The 27,107-nt window shown below is 38.0% G+C and overlaps 1 protein-coding gene across 1 annotated transcript in view; it reads right to left on the reverse strand.

Moving 5' to 3' along the window:
* The window catches only part of XPNPEP2 (X-prolyl aminopeptidase 2), a 47,798-nt gene extending 21,174 nt beyond the window's left edge, over positions 1-26,624 (reverse strand). The window contains exons 1-8 of the mRNA XM_063431875.1: positions 26,470-26,624; positions 24,080-24,147; positions 22,651-22,761; positions 18,922-18,985; positions 15,214-15,318; positions 11,977-12,063; positions 8,481-8,627; positions 256-357 (exon numbers count right to left, since the gene is read on the reverse strand). Coding sequence (XP_063287945.1) covers positions 256-357; positions 8,481-8,627; positions 11,977-12,063; positions 15,214-15,318; positions 18,922-18,985; positions 22,651-22,761; positions 24,080-24,147; positions 26,470-26,518 — 733 coding nt within the window. The 5' untranslated portion in view covers positions 26,519-26,624. The remainder of the gene's footprint in view (positions 1-255; positions 358-8,480; positions 8,628-11,976; positions 12,064-15,213; positions 15,319-18,921; positions 18,986-22,650; positions 22,762-24,079; positions 24,148-26,469) is intronic.
* Positions 26,625-27,107: the final 483 nt, after the last annotated feature.

The following is a 27,107-nucleotide window of genomic DNA, read 5'->3' on the forward strand; positions in this document are numbered from 1 at the left end:
TTTTTGGAGCCACCAGTTGAATTCTGTATCACAAATTATCCTTGTCCTTTGCTCTTTTAGCTTGGTTCGTGATTTGGGCTCTGAGTTTGGAAATTTAGACAATTAACCGATCAGTCCAAATTCAGACGAACTGCAGTTCAAAAAGAAACAAATCTCCATGTTTAGTAACTATGTCTTGTTTCTCCTAGGTTAAGCTTGTCAGCTCCACTGTAACTTGAGCATGTAACTCTATGGTGATAAATTTGTTCTACTCACATGCAGTTTCTTCTAAGGCAGAGAGTAGCACAGCAGTGGGCTTCTGGGCATGGTTTTTCATTTGATCACGAATATTCACCACTTTCTGCTGCCAGGTATCCCCTGAAAAAAATAAATAGTAAGAGCTAAAGGTTATAAAAGTATTTATTAGCATTGATTTCAAGCTGGTTCATATAAGACTGACCACCATTCGTACATGTACCATTTGAAAAGTCCACCATTAACAGTATGATAGAACAACAACCCAGATTGAGGTACCATTCTTCTCATTTCCGTTCCTTTTTTAGAAAATCAGACTGTGCCTAAAGAGCACTAAATCTCATTCAAGGGAACATAAGGAAAGGAAGTGGATACCCTCAAAAATTCATCGTAATCGCAAAATTTGGAAATAAAAAAATAAACAATTAAATCTAATTTGGGTACTTAAAATTAACTATTGTTCCAGAATTAACAACCAGATAACAGATTCTGTAATTGTAGTGGTCAGAAGAATACAAACTAATGGAAACATGATGTCTTCTGTTAAATACAAAGACTGTAAGGTCAAAACGTTGCTTTGGGCTCAAATAAATTTGCCATTCTGAACCTTGGAGGGCCTGAACCATTTCTTGTATATTATACAATTTCCACTGGAACCTGGTGCTTGGTCCTGGTTTAGTTGCACCCTGGCTCAGATTGATGGGATTGAGTGCAGTTCCTTATGTTTGCTGTTAAATACAGACATCCATTTTGAAATGATTCTATTTGTGTTTTAATCTAGTATAGTATTAGACTAAAGCATATAGTGTATAGAAAGGTGCATGGGCTATGGATTGCCCTTTTGAGTGGGATCACTTTAATATGAAAATGGTGTAGATTTTATCTGTAGAATAACAAGTGAGTTAAAAACTAGCATGAGACCTGATCAGGGGCCAAAGATGGACAAGTTATACGAGTTCTGTTTCTCTTGCAATCTGTCTCTTTAGCTAACAAGATTTTATAATTTATATATGTAAAAAACAGATACAATGTTGTAACATCTTTTTTATTGGACTAACATATTTTTTTAGTGACAAGCTTTCGGGAGAACCTCCCTTTCTCAAGTCTGAAGCATTTCTGAGCAAGACGACACATAGAATTCAAAGTTGAGTTGTGATACAGAGGTTAAAGCGAAATGAGTACAGATAAGACACAGGTTTGATAGAACATAGACACCATTCTTGCAGAGGGTGGTAAATATCTTATGCGAAGATCACAGAGTGAGGGGGAGAGAGAGAGAAAAAAAAACAAGCAAACAGTGCTGAAAATGGTGCTAGAAGGGGGGAGTATTAATATAAACAATGCCTAAATTTCCATCCAAGAGTTACAGGATATGCATGAAGGCCTATATCCAGCATACAAAGACACACGCACACATTCACACACATGTACATATACAGTAGTAGTGCATATTTACAAGTATACACAAGAACACTATACACAAGTACATCCGCTATACATATAAATACAACCAAATGCCCAAATATATGTACATGCACACCTACACATGCACACATCCACACACAAGCACCAATACATGTACCTACACGTATACTATATATATCATTTTTTTTAAAGAATTTCAAACAACTAAACGATATAGCTCCATACTTTAATTTTAATGATTTGAATGTAAAAGTAATTTCATTGTACATGTTAATGACACAGACTAACTTCTCACAGGGACAGATATTACAGAAATAAATATGGATATGAACTGAGGTACATTCAAAATGCAGATTACAGTTCTGTTTCCGGAGTTGCTGAGCTGCAGTCTATAAAGTCTGCGCTGTTTCTGAACCTTGTGTAGTCATACGTGTAACAAGAGTCTTTCATTATATAACCTCCAAAGTAAGTAAATACTACACCTAATGTCATTGTGTTAACACAGTGGTTTCAGTTCCTGACAAACACTAATTACTGACTCAAAGTGTTCCTCGCTCGGCATAAGGGTTTATTTACTAAAGTGAGAATTCAAGGTGAATTCAAGGTGAATTTAAACTCAAGGCCAAAATTTCTGAATCTGTAACATTTATTGGCAGCTATACTTTCAGTTCAGCTATTCTGCCTCTAAATGTAAACTTCACTTTGATTCACTCTGAATTCTCACATTAGTTTTTTATTCACTAAAAAGCGAGCTATGGACGATTTAAAAAAAACTGCTATAATGTAGCTCTTGTGGAGAGCTGATTACACTAAGCACCTTCCATTCTGACCACTGTTAATCTTAAAACTAATAAAAAATGTAAAAAGATAACATTAAGGCTATGATCTGATCATCTCATTGGTCAACTAAAGCCTGGTCCTTAAATGTCACTGCTTCTCTGATCCCTTCTTCACTCGTTTCCTGTTTTTCCATTCTTTCTTTCTTTCTTTCTTTCTTTCTTTTTTTCTTTCTTTTTTATCTTTTTGACTTTCAAGGTCAGTTAGAATGTAGACTACTGTTTGTCTGTCCACGCTCCTTTCTCTGTAATTCTTGAACTCATTATATTGACTATGTTCACCCATGACAAATGATCCTCTTATATTTTGCAATTGTTCTGTATCAAATTTATTGGCAATGTCTTTGTCTTCTTTTATGTTTTTTTCTCTTAAAAAACAAAAAAACAAAACTGCTATAAAGTATTGCTAGATTTTCATGCTCTACTGAAAAATATAAACTTGATTTTTATGTTTATGGTTTAGGGCCATGCCCCCCTCATTTTAACCCTGTAAGTGAAAATATTGCCATTCTGCAGGTCGAGTAAGGTTTACATTGCAGGGTTTAACCCTCCAGCTCTACAAACGTGGCCGTGACCACTGCACCCCAGCACTTTTATCACCTTGCACTTTGAACTGCACTTTGCCCAGGCGGGGAAGACCGCGGGCATCACTGCTTTCATCTTCACAAGCCACCTATTTCACCACTTTGGCGGCCATCTTGATTTGACAGCACCACTGTGGGCGGAGCCTACACTGTTACCAGGAGGAGGGGCTTGGCATCCCCTTATTTGCCGCCGCGCGCTGCGCGTGAACAAAAGCTCCAGCTCTACAAACGTGGCCGTGACCACTGCACCCCAGCACTTTTATCACCTTGCACTTTGAACTGCACTTTGCCCAGGCGGGGAAGACCGCGGGCATCACTGCCTTCATCTTCACAAGCCACCTATTTCACCACTTTGGCGGCCATCTTGATTTGACAGCACCACTGTGGGCGGAGCCTACCCTGTTACCAGGAGGAGGGGCTTGGCATCCCATTATTTGCCGCCGCGCGCTGCGCGTGAACAAAAGCTCCAGCTCTACAAACGTGGCCGTGACCACTGCACCCCAGCACTTTTATCACCTTGCACTTTGAACTGCACTTTGCCCAGGCGGGGAAGACCGCGGGCATCACTGCCTTCATCTTCACAAGCCACCTATTTCACCACTTTGGCGGCCATCTTGATTTGACAGCACCACTGTGGGCGGAGCCTACCCTGTTACCAGGAGGAGGGGCTTGGCATCCCCTTATTTGCCGCCGCGCGCTGCGCGTGAACAAAAGCTCCAGCTCTACAAACGTGGCCGTGACCACTGCACCCCAGCACTTTTATCACCTTGCACTTTGAACTGCACTTTGCCCAGGCGGGGAAGACCGTGGGCATCACTGCCTTCATCTTCACAAGCCACCTATTTCACCACTTTGGCGGCCATCTTGATTTGACAGCACCACTGTGGGCGGAGCCTACCCTGTTACCAGGAGGAGGGGCTTGGCATCCCCTTATTTGCTGCCGCGTGCTGCGCGGAGCGCAGCGGGCGCAGGCGGCGCTCCGGCGGCGCACTGGAGGCGCGCCAGAGGGAAGCCCGTCTGTGCCCGTCCGTGCCCCGGACGGGCGGACCAACAACAACTTATCTATCTCTCACTTTGTTTTTATTAATCCTCCCCCCCATCTTTATTAATCCTCCCCCCTATTGTTTACCTATTCATTTCTTTTAACGCTGTTATTCTTGAAACTTCATCCAGTCTCCAAACTGTAAGTGTTACTCTGCGCATTCTTTATCGCTATCGATCATTTTTATGCTAAATGTTAAGATCATATATCTCTGACAATTGGTAAAACTTGTCGTTATCTGTTATTGTTATATATAATTGATTGTGCCTCAGCTGTTGAAACCTTGTAGCATCATGAGTAACCTGAATTATTCTGCTTCTTATTTAAAGGCTTTAAATACTCATGGCCCAATAAGTATTCGCACTGCCCTCAAATTAAAGAAAAATAAAATATTATCTTACTATGGAAGCTCCCAAATTATTCTTAATTTGGCCAGCAACCTTAGCGAGACTAATAATACTCCAAAGAGCAATCATGGCCCGTCTTTTAAGGGTGCACTATTGAATGCCCGCTCAGCAATTAAGAACGCTGAGGCCATCAACATCATAATTAAAGATAACAATCTTGATTTTCTATTTTTAACGGAAACATGGTTTTCCCCCTCAGCCCCACCTCGTCTTGATGAATTGGCCCCCCTTGGATATCACATACTTATGTGCAATCGGGCAACAAGAAGAGGCGGGGGGATTGCGATTATTTTTAAAGAACATCTTAAAATCAGGGAAAATGAGATGGAGGTGACATCCTTTACCACATTTGAATATCTCTCCCTCCTATGGCAGCGCACTGAGAGGGAGACGGCAGGGCTAGCTCTCATTTATCACCCGCCTAATACTAGTACCCCCGTCATTATGGAGGAGATATCTGAACTGCTAACTACTATTAGTCTTAAGTTTGCCTCCTCCATTATTTTGGGAGACTTTAACTTATGGGCTGATTCTCCTACGGACTCTCATGCCCAGAGTTTAATACTTTACGCAAAAACCATAGGGTATAACCAAGCAGTGTCCGGCCCCACACATAGAGCCGGACACACGCTAGACTGGATTTTCCACAATGGGTTGATTTCTTCGACTACTACTCCTCAACCCACGGCTTGGAGTGATCATAATCTGATCAAGTTTGAGGCAGTAGGTGTTGAAATGAAGAAAATCCCCCACATCCCAAAAAGAAATAATATCTGCTCTTGGTCTCGAGATATTTCCAAAGTCACCGGACCTCTTCTTAGTACAACTTTTTCCAGCAAAATGGACTCCATTAAATTTCATGCTTCCCACACAGTAGAAGAGAAAATCTTACTGTTTAATTCAGTGATTGTAGAATCAATAGAACTTTTAGCCCCCATGAAAAAAACTTGTCTAGTAAGACAAGTAGATAAAAACCCTCCCTGGTTTAATCAGGTGACCAGGGAGATGAAATGGCGATGTCGAGCAGCTGAAAAACGGTGGAGAAAAGATTATAATGCCGACCTCAAATTGGAATATTTAAAATCCTTAAAATTATATAAATCTAGTATTAAAAATACGAAAAAACAATATTTTACAGATAAGATTACAAAAGCGAAGAACTCAGCGGCAGAGCTTTTTCGCACAACAAACCTCCTAGCAAATCCTAACTGTTCGCTTCCCCAAGAAGAAACATCTCAAAAGTTTTGCGAATCCCTCTCTCACTTTTTTAAACAAAAAATTGACCTAATTAGGAGCAACATAGTGGTGGAACCTGATACAGAAACTTTTACACCCTATGATGGCTCGATGTTCTCGAATTTTAAACCCGTTAGTACGCCTGAGATTTTGATCATCCTCAAGTCTCTCAGGGCATCGTCCTCATCGCTTGATCCCTGCACTGCACAGCTGGTGAAGGATGCCGCTGATGTTTTGGCCCCCTATATTGCAGACATTGTTAGTATGTCATTTGCCTCCGGAGTTGTTCCTGGCATTCTGAAGCAGGCTGTGGTTATCCCACTGCTGAAGAAACCAACTGTGCCACGCTCCGAGTTGAGCAACAATCGACCTATTTCAACCTTGCCTTTTTTGGCCAAGATCATCGAGAGAGCGGCGGTTTGGCAAATTCAGCCTCACCTGGAGTCTAATCACATTCTGGATGACTTCCAATCGGGATTTCGACCTGGTAGAGGGACAGAGACTGCCCTGGTTAAAGTCCACGACGATCTCCTGTGGGCCTTGGACAGAGGGGAGGAAATTGCCCTGGTACTCCTGGATTTATCGGCGGCCTTTGACACCATCGACCATGATAGATTGATAGAGAGGCTACTCACTGTGACTGGTGTGGATGACAGGGCCCTGGCTTGGGTGACCTCATTTCTCCACGACAGGGTTCAAAGGGTAAAATTGGGAACATTTTACTCCTCTAACATCGCCCTGACGTGTGGAGTCCCCCAGGGTTCGGCTTTATCTCCAATCCTGTTTAACATCTATATGAGGCCACTGACCCATATCATCCGCCGCCACATGCTTCCCTATCATATCTATGCCGACGATACCCAGTTGTACTTTCGCCTGGCCAAGAAAAAGGAGGATCAAATCAATCTTTCCTCCTGCCTACAGGATATCCAGTCATGGATGGGAGCCAATTATCTAAAACTCAATGGCTCCAAAACTGAATGTATCATCTTCAGTAACCAGGAGGTGAATAGTATCTTTCCCTCATGGCCGGACTCGTTTTCTCCATCTCTGAGTCCTGCCGCCAAGGTCAGAGATCTGGGAGTCATCCTCGACTCCAGGTTGACACTGAAGCCCCAGATTAATCAGGTGGTAAGTTCTTGCCACTACCACCTGAAACTTCTGAGGTCTACTTTTAGATTCATTGCCCCCTCCGATCAAATCTCGGTGGTCAACGCCATCATCGGTAGTCGATTGGACTACTGCAATGCTCTGTACCTTGGACTGCCCCAGAACATCATACACAAGCTCCAGTTGATACAGAACGCAGCTGCAAGGCTACTTACGGGTGTGGCCCGCAATGACCATATCACTCCATCATTAAGAGCCTTGCACTGGCTGCCCGTTCGTGAACGGGTTCTGTTTAAAACTGGTTGTTTGGTATACAAGGCTATCCATGGCATGGGACCAGACTATCTGAAGGATAAATTCACACGCTATGCTCCCAGTCGATCCTTGAGATCGGCTGATTTGGACTTATTGAAGATTCCAAATTTCAAAAAGAAAAAGTGCGGAGGGAGGACGAGTGATGTTCAGGGAGCGCAACTTTGGAACTCCCTGCCCCTGACATTAAGACTTGAGAATGATCTACTGAAGTTCCGCCGGAGCTTAAAAACAGTCTTATTTGCTCAGGCGTACGGGATTACATGAAAATTTTAACCCTGGTTTTAAATGCACTTGATTTTAATGCTGTTGTTTGCTGGATATTGTTTTATCTGTTTTTATTGCTGGTATGCGCATCGAGACCCTATGGGTAACAAGACTGCGTTTCTTAAGAATTTTTAATAAATAAATAAATAAATAAATAATAACCCCTTAAGGACACATGACATGTGTGACATGTCATGATTCCCTTTTATTCCAAAAGTTTGGTCCTTAAGGGGTTAAATGCCTCTAGTGTTTACCCTCCTGACAGCCACTAAATGTGCTTTTTCTAAAATAGCAGAGTAAAATACTGCTATTTCTATCAGATAGTCTCATAGCGCTTGCTTCACAATGCATTTCTATGGGAAAGCATCGGACTGGCTGAGATTCTTGATCTCAATGATCTCAAGCAAGGAGGTGTGCCTGCAGGGTGTAGACCAACATGGCGAAGACTGAAAGGATATTTCCACCTTCAAATCTAGCTATGGTAAGTGGATATTGCCATAGCTATATAACTATAGCATTAGGAATATCCTCAGCAGTGAATTGTGTGTTCCTCAATGTCTGGGTGTTAGCTTGTGGCAATCTACTATCCAGTCAAAATAAACTCTATTGCTCTGTATGGTGGGCAGTTTCTACCATGAATTAGTAGGATAAGGGTCCTCAAGTGCAAAAGTATTGAATCTCTCAAAAAGATGTGCTTAACAAAATTCTGACATTTTAGAGGAACCCGTTAAGTTTACCTTTCAAAACCTGTAAATTGTATTAGTAAAACCTTGTTTTCAAGTTTTATTATAAATCTCATGCTTCATTATACAGTGCAAAATCTTCTTATGTTGTTTATCGCAATGTTGTTGTCTATGCAATTCACTGCTCATTAAACTGACTATTAGCAAGACCAACATTGGGTAAACCTCTCTCAGTTTGTGATTACTTCTTCTGATTTTTGAAAGGCAAATGGCATATAAATAAAATGTATTGGTATTATTCATACTCTAGCTGAATTAGAAGATAGATGGTAGAAATACATTACCTACAAAATCATTCGGCAGTGAATAAATCTCACTGTTTGGCAAGGAAGGACGCTGACTGCCCCATATTTTATCCACTAAGTTGTCTGGTATTGAATGTAGAATCCTTCCAGAATCTTTTATCAAATTATTGTAACGTGTCCATTCATCTGTAAGCAAGCAGATATAATAATTAAACAAAGTATACAAATGTATAAAATAGATCTCAAGAGGGTTACACCTTACACCTTACACCTACCAATCTATAAACTATGACCTAAGACCACCACTAATAATAGAGTCATAATAAACTGGTTTGAGTCTATATTCTATAATTAGGCATATTAAATATTAATGATAAAACAATATATATCGGTTGTGAAAAATAAAAAAGATAAAGATATTGCCTGCCACAGGGTCATACATTTTATACTTTTATGAAAACTACCTAACTGGGGAAAACTACATTCAAATCATGTATCCCAAATCCAAAGCTCTGTTTCATTGGGGTCATAAAAAAAGCCATTTCAAACTAAATTACTAGTTGACTGTTTAGTTGCTTAAAGGGAGACTCCACTGCCCAAACAAAAAAAAATTGTAGATATTTAGCATTTAGTATTTAGTAGATATAACCCAATGAAAACATGCATGCATTTAATTATGCATTTATTTAAATGGGGTATATCCAGGGCCGCCACCAGAAATTTTGGGGCCCCTAACTCAGCTCAGGGTCTGGGCCCCCTGGGGCCCGCCTCCAATCCCGCCCACAGGGTCCGCCTCCAAATCCCGCCCACAGGAATACACACAGACACAAAAACACACACTGATACAAAAGGACACAGACACACACACACACACACAAAAATACATACTAACAGACACACATACTGAAACAGAAATCAACGCATATAGGCATACGTACTGACACACACATACTGAGACATACACACATATACAGACACACAGGCATACATAGTGACAGATAGACACATACTAACATACATACATACAGACACACATGCATGAGGACTTACACACACATACACCGACATCACATACATACACACAGACATACATTAATTCATACTGGCATACATACATATAGACATACTGACATACTGACATACTGACATACACACAGACAGTCACAGACATTCTGACATACACACAGACATTCTAACATACACACAGACATTCTAACATACACACAGACATTCTGACATACACACAGACATACTGACATACACACAGACATACTGACATACACACAGACATTCTGACATACACACAGACATACTGACATACACACAGACATACTGACATACACACAGACATTCTAACATACACACAGACATTCTGACATACACACAGACATACTGACATACACACAGACATTCTAACATACACACAGACATTCTAACATACATACAGACATTCTAACATACACACAGACATTCTAACATACACACAGACATTCTAACATACACACAGGCATTCTAACATACATACAGACATTCTAACATACACACAGACATACTGACATACACACAGACATTCTGACATACACACAGACATACTGACATACACACAGACATTCTAACATACACACAGACATACTGACATACACACAGACATTCTAACATACACACAGACATACTGACATACATACAGACATTCTAACATACACACAGACATACTGACATACACACAGACATAGTGACATACACACAGACATTTTGACATACACACAGACATTCTAACATACACACAGACATTCTAACATACACACAGACATTCTAACATACATACAGACATTCTAACATACACACAGACATTCTAACATACACACAGACATTCTAACATACACACAGACATTCTAACATACATACAGACATTCTGACATACATACAGACATTCTGACATACACACAGACATTCTAACATACATACAGACATTCTAACATACACACAGACATTCTAACATACACACAGACATTCTAACATACACACAGACATTCTAACATACATACAGACATTCTGACATACATACAGACATTCTGACATACACACAGACATACATACACAAATACAGCTAATTTTTCTTACCTTTTTTTGCAGGTGAAAGGCTGTGGCTGATGGGAGTCGGCGTGGCTCCAGCGGGCTGCAGGCCTGTCCTTCTTGCCTCCCGCGCGGTGCTGAGGGGAGGGGAGGGAGCTGGGAGGAAGTGACGGCCACTTCCTCCCAGCAGTACTTTGCGGTTGGGATTTTTTTTTAAGGGGCCCGGTCGCGCTATTGCACGGCCGCAGCGCTGACCGGGCCCCTGAAGATACAGGGCCCATGGGGTGGCCCTAAGTGAGTGGGCCACCCGATGGGCCCCATCAGCATGCGCTACACGTGGGGCCCGGGCGGCCGGGCCCCCCAGGGCCGCCGGGCCCGTGACAACCGTTATGGTTGTCACCCCCTGATGGCGGCCCTGGGTATATCTAATAACAATTTGCAAAAGCTGCAGATCTCTGGTTTGTAGCCTTTGCAAGCCCTCCCCTTCTAACTCCACCCAGACTTTCTGTGACTGTCCAATCACAGACTTCTTAATGCAACTAAATGAGAAGCCTTTGCAAGGCAAGTGCTCTGGGCAATTGCTGCCGCACTGAGCTAACGAAACCAGGAAGTACGTTTAAGCTCAGATAGTAATGTGTCTTTGGACAAGATAATGATCAAATACCCACTTCCTTTTTTAAATACTTCCATGTATCACTTCTTCCCAAAGCTCCAGTGTTCCCATGCACAACTACCTTAATCAACTCCTGTAAAATCATTCATCCACTACAATCTTTTCTTACCCCATCATTTCAGCAAGAGTGCTAATAATCTACATGTTGCAAAATGTTAACTTTTAGTCCAATCTACAGATGAACCTGTAGTTAAAATAACATTCTAACAAACAGCTGCTGCCATCTAGTGGACCAGTAGTTAACAACACTAGAGTCAGCTATATTTATGAATGCTACAGAAATTTGCCAAAGTGTAATGAGTTTGTTTTAATGAAACATGCCAGGCTTGGAGCATGCCCGCTATATTATTGGAGCAAAATGTTTGGGGAGGGGCACACGGAAAATATAGCCTGTCTTATTCTCCTGCTTTCGAAAAAAATCAAATAAACCTAAAATGTCGCCATCCTACCAAATTTTTAATCTCTCATATTGAATGTGATTAAGTTATCTGGTTATCATTTTGTATGCAATTTTGTTATATTTTATACTTTTTTAGTGCATTCACATTGCCGTTCAGTCTACACGTAGAAGGACTATTGTACATGATTTGTTTCTGATGGATCTAGTATCTTGGTTCTCACTGAGATGCCACAGTTTTATGACTAATTTAGAATTATCCATGTTCGTTATGTTGCATATTATGAGGATCATGCTGCCTGTTATAACTTTTGGTTTATTAAGTCGCTACTGCTGCCGCTACCAGTTTTATGTAAATGAACTTGCTGTTTGATCTATTGCAGTAAACATACCAATAGAGAAGAGGAAGGGGTCAAAACCAATTTGTTGACCAGAAGATACTTCGCTGAAGATCCATGCTACAATATCACCACTTGATACTGTTGATAACAAAACAAAAACATGGTATTAGCTGAAACTGAAGTCAAAGTGACCGTGATTATTATGATTAGTTGTGTATTAATTCTGTAATTGCCAGGATTCAGGATCTTTTAACAGATAACCACAGCGGATTATTGACTATCGAACAAACCCAGTTCATTTTCCTGCATTAAACATATCAGCTATATCAGACCAGTGTAAGTGTTACATGTTTCTTTAACTGATAGTCTTAAAGGTATATCATCTGCCTGCCATTGCCATTGATGAATGGCAGATAAATGATGACAATTAGTTATCTACTGAATTCCAGAATCAAAAAGGCATTGACCATTTTGCACCCAGAGCTGACAAATGATTTATTTATTTTAAAGTAAAATGTGATAAATCTTTATGAGCTTACGTTGTGGGAAGCAAATTATGAAATCAAGTTTGAAACTCTAAAGAATTAATCCAGATCTGAGTCTGTAAAAACACAACATATTCTTAACCCCTTAAGGACGGAGGCAGTTGTACACATTATGATCAAAGCAAAATCAAGAAAAAACCTGGAATTTGACTATATCTCTGTTCAACCGTAATTCACCTCTTTCATATTAAGTGCACCAACACCTATTATACATTTTATTCATGAGAAACAGGGCTTTCATTTCACATCAATTTATATTTATAAATTAATATGAATAAAATAAAATAAAAAGTGTTAGAAATTAAGAATATTTAAATTCAGTGATGTCTCACAAGTACAACAGTACCTCCCATTTACAGGTTTTATACACATTGACATTTGCCAGATTGGTTATGATAACTTTGAGACCGTATAGCCTGCTGTAAGGGGTTAATATCAAACCAAAGTGCAAGGTCATATTTGGTACTTCCTGTATGTGAATTTATTATGCAAGGAGGCATTCCGAATGGAACAACTGAGGGGTTCCTTTCGATACAGGTGAATGGTCATTTCTTAATTAGTCCTTAATTTAATATTTTTGGATAAACCTTTAACATGGTTTAATAACATGAAAAATATTTCGATATGTTGATTTTTTATTTTATATATTGATAGTTTACATATAGTATATATTTTTTGATATTTAAACGTTTTGAAAAAAATATTTTAAAAGTTTATCCAAAAATATTAAATAATTTGAAAAGCTAGTCCAACAATATTAAATCAGGGCCTTAGTTTGTAGTGAAGCGTCTTTTTCATTCAGTCTTCAAAATCAAATCATATACATGAAAGGGATGAAACATCAGTAAACATTGTGTATGGTAACTGAATGAAGAATTTCACTGAAGGAGTATTCATCATTTATCATTCTTGCACATGAAGCTCAGACTGTTGAGATAAAGTTACATTGTCATACTGTCATCCACAGGTTAGTATATGAAGTGCACGTTTTTAAATATAACCAATTAAGAATCTTTTAAAGGGGAAAATGGCTGACAACTTGGCATTAAGAATCCGATATTAAAATGATGTTTTTGCATTCTTACCAGTGTAGAGGGAAGGGCAATCCCATGAGTGAGCTTCAAATGTGAGTCAGTTATCAATATAAATACCTTATGGAAAATTAAGTACTGGTTACATTGTATCACCCTGCACAAACATTAAATTAAAAAAGACAAGATACACATACACCTGGAGGAGTCTGCTAGCTAGCCTCCTGCCCAAGGACTATGGGTCATATACAAAGACCCTATTCGTGAGTTAAATCTCCCCAGCCACCATTAGCAGGTTTCCCTGGGCGCCCCTGGTTTGGCACTTTCCCATCATTCGAATGTAACCGAATACTAGCTCACTGGCGGCTGTTCTCATGACAAAAGCCATAATTTGTCCTCAGCGGTACTTAGCCGTGATCGTTCCGTGACTTGGTCCGTGGTTTTGAACGACACGCCAGGAGAGCGCTTTTTGGAGGGAACGTGCCTGAGACTAAGGGGAACGAATGCTACCTAAGAGCCAGGTGGACCACCCCGTATTGCGGCTGCCGGAGATCCTGACAGTTGACCGGCCAAAGCACCAAATGCCCTAGAACCGTTTTGGGCATAGGACCAAGTGTGCGGCTGATCAGAACTTTAACATGGTTGTGTTTCGCTATTGAGAACTTGGGCGCTCAGATCAGGGCTATTTGGGGATGTATTTTTGTGTGGTTATTATATATTCTTATGATGTTTTGGGGTATTTTTATGTTTTATATTTTTATGTTTGCGTCTCTGTTCCTGGGAGATAATTAGCTTACAGTTTTTAACGCAATTATCCCCCAGGCACAGAGATCTTTGGGAGGGGTTTGCATTGTATTGTGTGGAGACCCTTGCTGGGGGTTGTGTATATAAGCAGGCAACTTGGCCATAATAAACCAGTTCATTTGTACCCTTCATCAAGTCTAGGCTGATGCTTAGGGTAGCTCAGAGTTATAATCACTGCTTCACTTCTGGACCTGGGAGACTTCAACGGATATACTCAGTCGGAGTGTAGGGGATCCGTTACATACTCATAATAAGTTATAACATTACATTTGCTAATCACTGAGAAAAGTTATCAATTTTGGGTATGACTAGAATGTTTTGCTGTGGATTATTCATTTTGGAACAATTTTGGCACCATATTGATAAAAAATGAAAACTGAAAGGCTTCTGCATTAAAGGGGGGTCTAGGGGAGGAGATAGAGGAGTCAGGGGAATGGCAACTTTTGTAAGCACTTTGGAATTCAACTGTTAATAAATGGTTAAGATGGTGCACAGTACCTCTAGCTACCATAATAGCTTTATCGCTATTATATCACTATGATGCCCAGAGTATACCTTTAAGTATCTTGTAAAAAGAACATGGAAAAAAAATAAACAAAATTGTAAATATTTTAATGAGAATAGGGTCACTCACAATTGTCATTTGACTGCCATTGTCACTTGGCTAGCTATTATTATGACATTCTATGTTAGACTGGTTGCTCATCACGGCTCAGTGCCAACATTCAAATGTAATCTATTTATTTTATAGGCTTGCAAATCTGCATGTGATGCTTATTTATAATAAAAGTGTGGAGATGATTGTTTTTCCAGATGTCTGTGTGCAAATCTATACAAAATATTGTCTGGCCAATATAAATGTATATTTTGGCATGTTTGTAATATACTGTTATAGATAGTTCACTGACTTGTCCTCTGAAGTTCCCAATTGCAATCCATCTGTCGCTCTGCTTGGGTCCAGTATCGACTGTCAGTAAAAACAGCTGCCCGAGAACTTGTCACAACTGCAGTACCTAAAATTAGAACAGCAATTTCTTACATACATGGAACACTGCAAGTCCAATATTGTAAAGAGTAAATGTCTTTAATACTAATGGTTTCATACCTTTTTTATTTTTTTTATTTTACATAGACAGAAAAATCAGAGATATAAATTATGAGCTCTTAAACGCCATTCTATTTATTGAATAAACTGCAGTCTATTAATAAAAATTAGTTAAAATTAACTAAACCTTAAATAATAATAATAATAATATTCTATACTAAATGTTTCATTGATAATAATAATAATAATAATAATAATAATAATAATAATAATAATAAATAACAATAATAATAATAATAATAATAATATTCTATACTAAATGTTTCATTGATAATAATAATAATAATAAATAATAATAATAATAATAATAATATTCTATACTAAATGTTTATTGATAATAATAATAATAACTAGAAAAGCTAAAATTTCTGGAGAAATTGTGTGAAGTGTTCTTGCCTCCACCAGTAGTCTACAACTGGAGTGGGCAGAGTAACTGTTATTATTTATTTATATAACACATTTAATTGCAACGTTGTTGCCCAAAGTGCTTCACAGTTACATTAAAACATACATTTATAAAAACATTAGCAGGTGTACAAAAGGGTCTGTCTATGACATCACTTGCTGCTCCAGCCTGGCACAGTTCAGAGTATTTTTTAGCGGTTGCCATCTTCAAACGGTCGTATTTTAACTATACATCCTACAGCGAAGAGCTTAATATTGTGAGAATCACAAGACCCAGACCTATATTTTGATGCATAGTATGTCTCTGAAATATTAACAATGAAGGCACAGTCACAGTTTAGAAATTGCCCTTCAAATTTGAGCTGGCTAGAGTGGAGTTTCAATGAATGTCAATGGACAGCGTGAGTTGCAAACAAATGGTCATATTGTGAAAACTATCAGGACTATGGCTTAGCCGTGGACATTTTTAGTGGCAGCAGGGATAGCTGAACATTTTGATATAAGATTTGTGCAGGTGGGCTTGAAAATGAGGGAGTGGTGGCAGTTTAGAAATCATGTCCTGATTTTTCAGCTTTTGCCAGCTCCCACGCTAGTTTTGAACATTTTGCCATTCATTCCTATGGGACCAATTTCGCCACAAGAATGACGATATTCCGTGAACCATTCGGTGAAACGTTCGGGAACAATCCGCACGTTTCGGTATATTACTGTCTATGTAGTGTAAAAACTGTGGGAGGAGTTAGGGTGGTAAATTTGGCTATAATAATAATAATAATATATATGTGAGATAACATTAAGTGGTCTTGCTATGCAAGAACACTTAATAAATAACAATAATAATAATAATATTCTATACTAAATGTTTCATTGATGATAATAATAATAATAATAATAATAATAATAAATAATAATAATAACAACAATATTCTATACTAAATGTTTCATTGATGAGTAAAAACTAAAACAATATATTGAAGCAATAAAAATTGAGTGCCTTAAAGAGATGAATAGCAGATTTTAATGAGATGATTTTAATTTTTTGTTTCAGATGTGAAGTCTTACTCCCTATAATATCTTTAGTTTTTATCCTCAATAGTGACCAGGAAAGCTAATTTATAATGATTCTAACTACTGTTCCATATTGCAAATAAACTAAATAAACTTCCAAACCTGGCCGTCACTGGCTGCAGAAAATGGGAAGGATCTTGGCTCTGCCTCTTGCGATATGGGAACATTACCTAGACAGACCTAGAGGCCTATTCCATCTATGATGAAGCCTGGTTCTACGCCTTAGCCTTTTCAGAAGTCAACTGCCTGGAAGATGACCTGGCAAATATCCTTCAAGTGGAGGTTAGTACAACCAAACCTCCAACCCCACAGGACAATGCCCCATCTACAAAGACTGCTATTAAAGGATTACTCCAAGCACCATGGCCACTTACCGAGAAACAGAGCCGGAGTACTGAGGGCATCATAACCACTACAGCAGGCTGTAGTGGTTATGATGCTTGGGGTGATCCTTTAAGTCTGGCAAGGTATCAGAAATCTGATTGTTGGGCCTTAAAAATACATTAAGCCCCTGCTCTACCACACCTGTACCCTAGGCCTGGAGAACAAAAACTCTTCAATATAAAACCCTTCCTGTGTAATGCACAGTGAATGACCAATGTGACACAGAATGACATGGAAATCTTGAAAATCACGGAAACACAGTGTAACTACTAAAATATATAATCAATTTCAAATTTCAGGAAAGAACCACAGCTGTAGGTCACAGATCACGTGAAACTGTAATAAACTATCGGATGACATAATGTATAAAATGTACTAAATGTATTAAAAAAAAACATCTAGGAATATTCACTAGTGACAGGTAGAATGTGCAACATTCCAATCCATGATTACTCTTATCTCTTGGTTAGAATCTGTATTTTATTATCTACAAAAGGATAACCATTAACAATATATTTACATTTATTATACCTAAACTCAAACTACCGTACTTCTTTTCTTGCATAACATTAAAAACTGCTGGTTCATTCTAGTATTGTGTAATTCCTTTAACCAGGGGTGATTGCTCTGTAATTCAAGTTTCCTGGCTGCTTTGGGTTCTATCAAAGAACATAAGGAAGCCGGGATGAAATTATGTCAGTAAAGCAATATGTGTCGCTGTTTAGAGGGACATGTTAGTCCAGAAAGAAAACTAGCTTTGTTGAAGTGCACTGACACAAGAGGAAAAGAACAGCTAAAGAGAAGTTGGAACATTTACTTCCTCTACACTTGTTTAGTGTTCCCAGATGTCAATGGAGAATGCAGTAAGATTGGCCAAGAAGGAGGTCTGAATTGGGGCTGTCCAACTCTAATTGGGTTAGAGGACACAGGTATGTCAAGGGCCATGTATTCTCAAGGTACTTTCAGTTGTCATTTCTTTGTATTGCAGCCTTAGAATAAAATTGCAGCAATAGGCTCACTTTGCATTTAAAGGGACACTATCCTGATTGCAGGGTCCTATCCCGTATCTCGCTTGCCTGCATCTGGGGACATCAGAGAATACTCTCCAGGCAGCACAGAGCAAACATTGTTGTACAGTACTAGGTCCATGTAGAGAATGCCTCCTGCATGGTCCTGAAGGCTAGGGCTAGCCTGACAGCTTGTCAGTGGGGCATCTCTGGTGACACTGTTCGGTCACTGGTGACACAACATCAGGGTCTGCCCAACAAATTCCGATTCCACACCTCTCCTTGTTGGATGCTATGACGTAAGATAACATCTGTAGGGTTGATTAGTCTGGATGTTTAACAATGAAAAATGCAGATACTGGACTGAAAATAATTGGAACAATACAATCACATTTTTCAAATTCCAAGTCAATTTTTTTTTTTGCTTCTACGAAAACGGCAATATTAAAGAAAACGAGTAGCACTTTAAGTAGGAAAATACTTGCAAAATAAAGGAAAACCATCAAAACGTAAAATTCAGATTGGTATTTAATCTATTGTATATGTAATATTCATTGTATTTTTCATTATATTAATAATATATTATTCATTCTATAGTGAAGATTGCTGTTAAGTTGTTGCAAACACTAATTAATTGATTTATTTACCTGAAGATCCGGTAAAGCCACTCAACCATTGTCTCCTTTTCTCTCGCGGTGCTGAATATCCACCCTGATCATGCAATAATGTAGAAATTAAAGGACCCGCATATCACATGTTCATTATAGCATAAATGTAACTACGAAAAAATATTATATTGAGAATATGCAAATTGGAGTGGAGGGGGCGGGGTGGTGATATCTTCTTCCCGTCTATCAACCAATCATACATTTCATTTCTCAGAATGATTGAGCATTTAATACAAATAATGGTGCTGGGGAGACCCTCCAGTTCAGTTAAATTGAATATAAATGCACAAATAACAAAGTGCTTCAAGCACCCCTCTAATTTATTCAGCTTGAATTTCTTTTGTGATAAAATATCAACCGTTCAGAAGCTTGAGAAGGACCCATTGGTGGTGGAAATGTTGTCAGTTGATCATATATCAATTGACACAGGATAGATTAGAGGAGTGCAACAAAATGGACTTTAAGCTGTGTTTTTATTTTTTTATTTTTTTATTTTCAGGTGTAATTTCTGGAAAAACACTTTAAATAATAATTCTACTTCACAAACTTTGTGAATATATATATAGTGATTGACTTATATCCAAGAGGCCCTTTTTGACTTTAAGGGTAAAGAAAGTAAATTAATACATATGTCAAATAAATAGATAAATACAGCTAGTAAAGTTTTTTTTGTTTATTGTGTGTTGTATATCATTGTATTCCTTGTTTTCTCTTACTCCTTCTTTTTCTTTCTTTTTTGACCTCCTATTCTGACTCATTTTCTTTCAAAGGTAGCCATAGGCATTGTTGGAGGGTGGAAGGGCATTAGAAACTCAAGCCCCAGATGTGGGCTGTTTAGCTCTGGATTTCTACAGTTAGTGGAGAGGGCAGGAGGATATTACTATTATTTTTGTAAATTATATAAAGCAGTTGATTCTCAAATGCAGCCACCTGATTCACGTGGACAGATCACTAGCAGAGTCTGCTGCAAGACTAGAAAGGGAGAGATGGTGGTGTCCCGACGTGAATTTCAGGAGAGTTTGCTGGGGAACAGAACTTTCTGAATGTCTCTATGTTTGTCAGTTAGCGTGTCATTATAACATTCAATACCTGGCTGTGTAGCTTGTATGCAGGAATGCTTTCTTTAAGCTCAAGACCCATCTGCATCAACTTCTAGGCCCAGTCAAGGGGCGAGAGAAGGGGACATAGTATGGAAAGGTTGGAGTGTGTAATGCCATACATATCCCACCTCACTGTTAGTCTAGAGGTCATCGAGTTTTGATTTGGGTCCAAATCCAAGGGTTTTCTGGAACCTAGCGATGTCACAAATTTTGTAGCCCTATGGATTTTCTTATTCAGATGCCTCCTATTTTCTTTTCTGAAAGTGGCTGATATATGCTGTTTGAATCTTTCTTTGTGTGTCTTATTTTTTATTGACTACAAATAAGCCATGATACACAATTTGCTGCCCTTATTGTTTTGCTAACTTTCAATACAGCAGATTTATCTATTGTCTGTTTACAAAGAGAATGTACTTGCAACGATTTTCTGCATATACTCCTCTGCTTAAACTTCTCAATAAAAATAAAATAACAATAAAGAAACAAACACATAAATAAAAAGCTGTAGAAAGAGCATCATTGTAAAGTGTTGAAAAGTTGGGATATTGTCAAAATGTGTGACGAATTGGCAAAATAAATGATATGATCTGAAGCATAAAATCTGCATTTGAAAATGTCATTCACTTAGATAACTGATGTAGCGTTACTGAATTCTTTTTCTGCGGATATATTAGATTTATGTCTTGTGCTGAAGCTCCTATTATAAAACACATTGCATGCAGACCAACATCTGGGTTACTTTTGCAAGTCTGTCTTAAAATGTCTACAATTTATTTTGTGTGTAGGAAAATATTCTTTTTTTTTGGCCTGGCATACTAATAAACTGTTTATCATGGGGATATTAGATTTTTACCTATAATGAAGACATTAGAATTTAAATATATATATTTATATATATATATATAACCCAAATAAGTAAGCAAGGCACTCCCCTTAAAGCTTCTAAATGTAAAGTATAAATTGCCTAGGTGCAATCCCGCGTAAATATATAATAGAAAATGAAGGGAGCACACAAGGACTCTTCTCAGTGGAAAAAACGGGTATTTACTGTATCAACAAGTAATACATATTCTGTGCAAAGTACAAAAAATAGACGTTTCGACCCTCCTTGGGTCTTTATCAAGATCAAGATCAAGATCTTGATAAAGACCCAAGGAGGGTCGAAACGTCGATTTTTTGTACTTTGCACAGAATATGTATTACTTGTTGATACAGTAAATACCCGTTTTTTTCCACTGAGAAGAGTCCTAGTGTGCTCCCTTCATTTTCTATTATATATATATATATATATATATATATATATATATATATATATATATATATATATATAAATAGCTGTTACTCTGTGCCTGCAGACATTATTTACATTGTCACATATTTCATAAGTTTCATAATGTCCCTATCAGCAGGTAGTACTGAAGACTACTGGGACTTATCTAAAGGACATCTTGCTAAATGAAAGTACATGGGTCAAACACAACACATTGTCAAACTGAATCTTGCTCACACATCTCTCCCTCCCCTTAAAGTGGCATTATAGACACCAAGACCTCTTCAGCTCATCAAAGTGGTCTGGGTGCAGTGTCCCAGGTCTCTTACATTAACCCTGCAATGCAGGGTTAACTTCACCTCTATAGGGAAAGTTAGTGAGGTCGGCTGCACCCTTAAATAAATACAAATTGTGTGTATAGAATGTGTCTATGATTGTGTATGTGTGTGTGTCTGGGATTGTGTGTATTTGTGTGGTTATCCGTGTCTAATATTGTGTGTATGTATGTCTGTGGTTGTGTGTGAGCATGTCTCTGGTTATGTTTATATATCTCTGTGATTGTGTGTGTGTGTGTGCATGAAAATATGTATGTGTTTAGTAGATAACTTCCTAAATTGGTACCAATATATAGGATCTCCATATTTAAGGATACCAAATTAGGTGACTGTTTAGCAGATTGCCCCATTATTTGGTGTCCTTAAATATGTCAATCCTACATAAAGATAGCAAATAGGGGAACTATCTATTAAACAGTTTAAAGATCAAAATTAAGAGGTGTCATTAGTCAGACAAATTTGGTGTGCATGTTGGTGTCAGACAACTAATGGCGACAAGTTTCCCTTAAGTGGAAATATTTTGTGACTCCCCAGTTTTGACTGTGGTATCCTATATATTGTTCCTAGAGTAGCCACTGGCCTTAGATCCAACACAAAACCTTAGTGTCTTCTATGAATCCCATAATCACACAAATCAGATTATATAAATCTATATAGACTCTAGACTATATTATTAGGATGTAATAACCAAAATCAAGATATTAACCCTGCACCCACTGCATTAAATCTGTTATATCTCTCTCCATATTACAGGGCAATTTGGCTAACAATTAAAGGATGCAAAATGTTTTTATTTTAATTATCCCTGACATAAAAGAAATTGATCTTTTTACTGTTATTCATCCGTTTCCAAGTGGCATAAACGCACCAGGCAATATTGAATGTTGTGAGCCTCTGATTGTAGCTGGGGACAAGGCAACTACTTTTTTTCTGAATAAGCAAACTTTAGAGCTACAAAATAATCTTCACTGTTCTGAAGACGGAATGCTGTGAGTGTTCTTACCAAATGAGCATCTGTAGCTGGAATGATGTAGGCACTGATGTTCTGGGCTTGCATCTCCTGGCGAAGATTACGAAGATCTTCTGTGCTGATTTTAACAGTTGCGGGGAGATACTGGAAGGTAAGAAAAAATGGAAAATAAATATATCTGCTATGAGTGCGAGTGAATATTTAATGCATTTATTCATTGTTTTAATACATGGCATGTTACAGTTTATACTGCACCCTTTTCTTACTTTGAAATTGAGAGCTGAAGGACATCCCTGGGGTCCCCTGAAGCAGGCACCTCCCATGCGACACCCCCACCAGCAATGACCCGATAGGCAAGTGCCTGTTTTTGTGGAGGGGTCTGCTTGGTACACACCCCTGCCACCTGTGCCCCCCTGCCCCATGGGAAGATTGCCATTTGGGTGGACCTCACTGTGAACCCTCCCTCAAAAACAAGATAAAAATTGTGTTGTGTGACTCAGTGTGTGTGAATATAAATTTATGTGTGAGCAAGTGTATGACTCCATGTTTGTGTTTATTTGTCTGTGTGTTTCCGTAAAAGTCTGTGTGAATGTATGTTAATGTGTATTTGTGTATGTGTCTGTGTGTGTATATGAATTTATGTATGTGTGAATGTGTGTTTGTGTACGAGTCTGTGTGTGTGTCTATGTGCCCATTTGCTTGCATATGAGTCAGTGTATATATATCAGTTTGTGTCTGTGTATATGTGTGTATTTGGATGTATGTTTGTGCATGAACATAAATATGACTATATGAGTGTATATGAATGTGTATGTGTATGCGTTCATGAATTTGTGTATGTGCATGTAATTTCCCTAACAAAATGCATCGTGAGACAACATACAAAAAATTCTACAGTTCTGGGGGGAGAAAATGTGCCAAAGTACATTTCTGCCCAGGAACAATGTAATCTAGCTACGCCTGTGCAGTGAGGGTATAATTCGTAGATGGGTTAATCAACCATGACAAATCTAAAGTCCCTGTCTAGAGCCCAGGTGTTAGCAAGGAGCCCAGGTTCCGTAAAGAGACCAAGCATATTTTCATTCCTATACTAAGATCAAAAGTGAGGTTATTTCTCTGCGATAAATTTGTTAGTTACATCTGTTCTCCAAATATCGTGAAATCTATTTTCTTTTCTGTCCAGTTTCCCCCAAATGTAGCTAATAAACCAATGAACTATTAAATCAATGTAGACTCCATATGACCGTGTGTAGGGAATTTGAAGCCAGGTGGCAAACAGCAAAACAAGTTGGGGTGAGTTCTGTTGCGTTTCATTTTTACTAATAATAATTTGGCCCATTTTGTCTAATGTGAGCTAGTTACAAATATAAAACACATAAGACATCAAACCCTATACAGAGAATAGTTTAATACTGGTGATAATATAGTTAATGTATAACAAAGCATATATTTATGAACATACTGGAGGTGTTTTGGAACAGTCCCTCATAGTAGAATCCCGAGTAGCTTTAGGATAACCCACTGCACACCCTGTGTATAAATAAACAAAATATAAAATAAATGAGCATATTATAAAATAAACATAAAATAAATACCATATAGTAAACATATTATATCATAAACATAAAATAAATACCATATAGTAAACATATTATATCATAAACATGCTATACAATAAACATATTATGAGTCTTATGACACAAATAAACAGATTAAAAGAACAATTTAAGCACCAAAACCACTTTATCATAATGAAGTGATTTGAGTGCAGCCATAGACAGTAGACACTGTCCCTGAAGCCTGATAATATTTTACATTGGGCCATTAATATGCCTCTAGTGGCTGTCAGAATTACAGCCACTAACATTAAATATAAATGTTCTTTAAACATTTAATACATTTCGTATAAAAAGCAAGTAAAAGTACTTTTATGTTTCAGATTTTTTTTTTGTTATTGTTTTCGAATGTTGAACTCTTTAGATGTTGTTATCAACAGGAGATTATAATATTAATACAAATATACTTTTGTTTTTTTAAAGATATACTTTCAGCACCAAAAGCAATACGACTTGCTGTAGTGGTTATGGTGCTAGGAATTCCCTGACGCCTCCCCATGTTAAGGAAATAAATGATGGTCCAGGCACTCACGGAAAATCCAAAGTGAGCAGGTTTTGTGGAGCAGATGAAAGCAATGTTTTGGCCCACAACAGGGCCTTTGTCAAGGAGTCAAACTGTTTTACAACAGTTTGACTTATCTGGGGTCTGCAGGGATTTGCTCCCCACTCCACTACTGACGATAGAGCTCTACGTCTGAGCTTGGCCAAGTAGTGAATTGCAGTGTTTAGCTCAGGAGAACTAAAGGAAGCTCCTCCTTGGAGGTTGAGGAGGTAGTGGAGGTTGAGGAGTAGCATCTGGCAAAAACCAGGTAAGACGCTAAACTGTTCTAAAACAGATTGACTCTTTACAATGGGTGGTGCCAGGGCCCTCCTGGCACCACAACCACTACAGTGAGCTTTTTAATGATATTCTTTTACTGCAACAGTTAAAGCTACAACTAAAAGTCTGGAGCCAATGAATGTCTAAACATTAACCCTTTGACATCCAACCCCATGTATACATAGACCCTGCCAGAAACATTGCAAAATAAGGCTTAACACGTATGTGTAATCCTCAAAGCTTTCTTATTTCAATATTTTCATAAAGGCTAAAATAAATTAATTTGAAAATAAAATTATGTAAATCTGTATAACTGCATTTTTTTTAGATATCTCTGGACAATAATCTACCCGCACATTTACGAGTTTATCCTGAGTTAATACCTTAGCTAATCATTCCATATTTCAAATAAATGTAACTTTTTTACTGAAAAAAAACAATTTAGCAGTGAAGAATTAACTCATTTGACATGTTCTGGAATAACCTGAAGAGAGCACTTAATAAGCAGAGTCTATAAATCTGATAAAAATAATGATAGTTCCGATTTATACAGTGTTTTTCGAACAACTGTTCTCAAAACAATGCAGTTTTATGCCTCACCACAGATTCAGATTAAAAGTAAGCAGAGCAGAATTAACCATAAGGTGACCCTAGACGGCTGAATAAGATACATAAGATATGAATTCGATAGGGGACCCAGAAGCTGGAACCATTAATTTACTTGGCCCTATTAATCATCTCTATGTGAAGAATCAAGGGGACACACAGATGGGTGTTACTCGGACACTTGAGAAAATACATGAGTCTGAACTATACATTGACTTTTCGCATTATTTTATATATATGTGTATCGAAAGTATCTGGAGTGATGTATTGATAAATAGATACAAACGAATTGTGAAGTGATCGCTGCAAAAGTGTGGGGCACAGAGAGATATACGTAGTATTTGCAATAAAGATATTGATTGTCTGTTCATTGTGTTAAGTAACTATAAAAGTTAAAATGACATGTTTAATTAGGTTCCCCCTTATCGCTTATCAGTACTGAGATAAAATTTTAGGTCAAAGCAAAGTGGGGACACTGATAATTCTGAAGGGTTCACATACTTTCTCTTACCAACATGTACCAGTATATTGCAACGTTAATACATATATAAGCACACTGATGTTAAATTCTATTTTGCACATTTTTGCCCAAAATAGCTGAAATGTAAAGATTCTCCATCTCTGCCATCTCCTAGCACTATTATTTTGGCCTAAAATTTGCAATTCTCTGGTCGGTTCAAGACAGCTAAGTTAATAAACCTGAATAATTAAATTCTAAAACTGCACCATATCTTTAGATTGCTTCCCAACGTATGATATGATAAAGTTGAACGTTACCGTTTTTGAAAACTCATGACATTATGAACTTACCGTATTGGATGACAATCCATGTACCCAGAAGCCAGCGGCACGCTGCCATGTTGTCCCCAAATCTTTCCAGAGATCTATGGCAGAAAGAGACTGTAACTCCAGTATCTGCTCTAGATATGAAGAAATCAGTTTACAATCTTATTACATCCCTCCTACCAGCTTCCCATAACAACTCCCTATTTAATGACAGCTAACAACTGGGCTGGAGGAGGGACAGGCTCTTAGTTTCATCTCACATTTAACTTGCTATATCATATCATATCACATTGAACTTGCTATTCTTGTTCCATAGGGTGACAGTATATATATATATTTTACATTGCTGTTTTTATATATATATATATATATATATATATATATATAAAACACGAAAAATACCGGCACTCAAGGGTTTTCAGCAAATTAAGTCTTCATTTATTGCGAAGAAAAAGAATCAACGTTTCAGCTCCTCACAGGAGCATTCATCAGGACACCTTATATATATATATATATATATATATATATGGTTGCTAATCTATCACTACTCACTGTTTAGTTAAAAAGCCCCCGAGTGTGTTACTGTATTGTGTTTCTTCTTAATAAACATCTGCTTAACCTGCAGGTTTAACAGAAAGCTTGTTACAAAGTGCAAATATTCA

The sequence above is a fragment of the Pelobates fuscus genome, chromosome 9, assembly GCF_036172605.1.
Source record: "Pelobates fuscus isolate aPelFus1 chromosome 9, aPelFus1.pri, whole genome shotgun sequence".
In the NCBI taxonomy this organism is placed as follows: domain Eukaryota; kingdom Metazoa; phylum Chordata; class Amphibia; order Anura; family Pelobatidae; genus Pelobates; species Pelobates fuscus.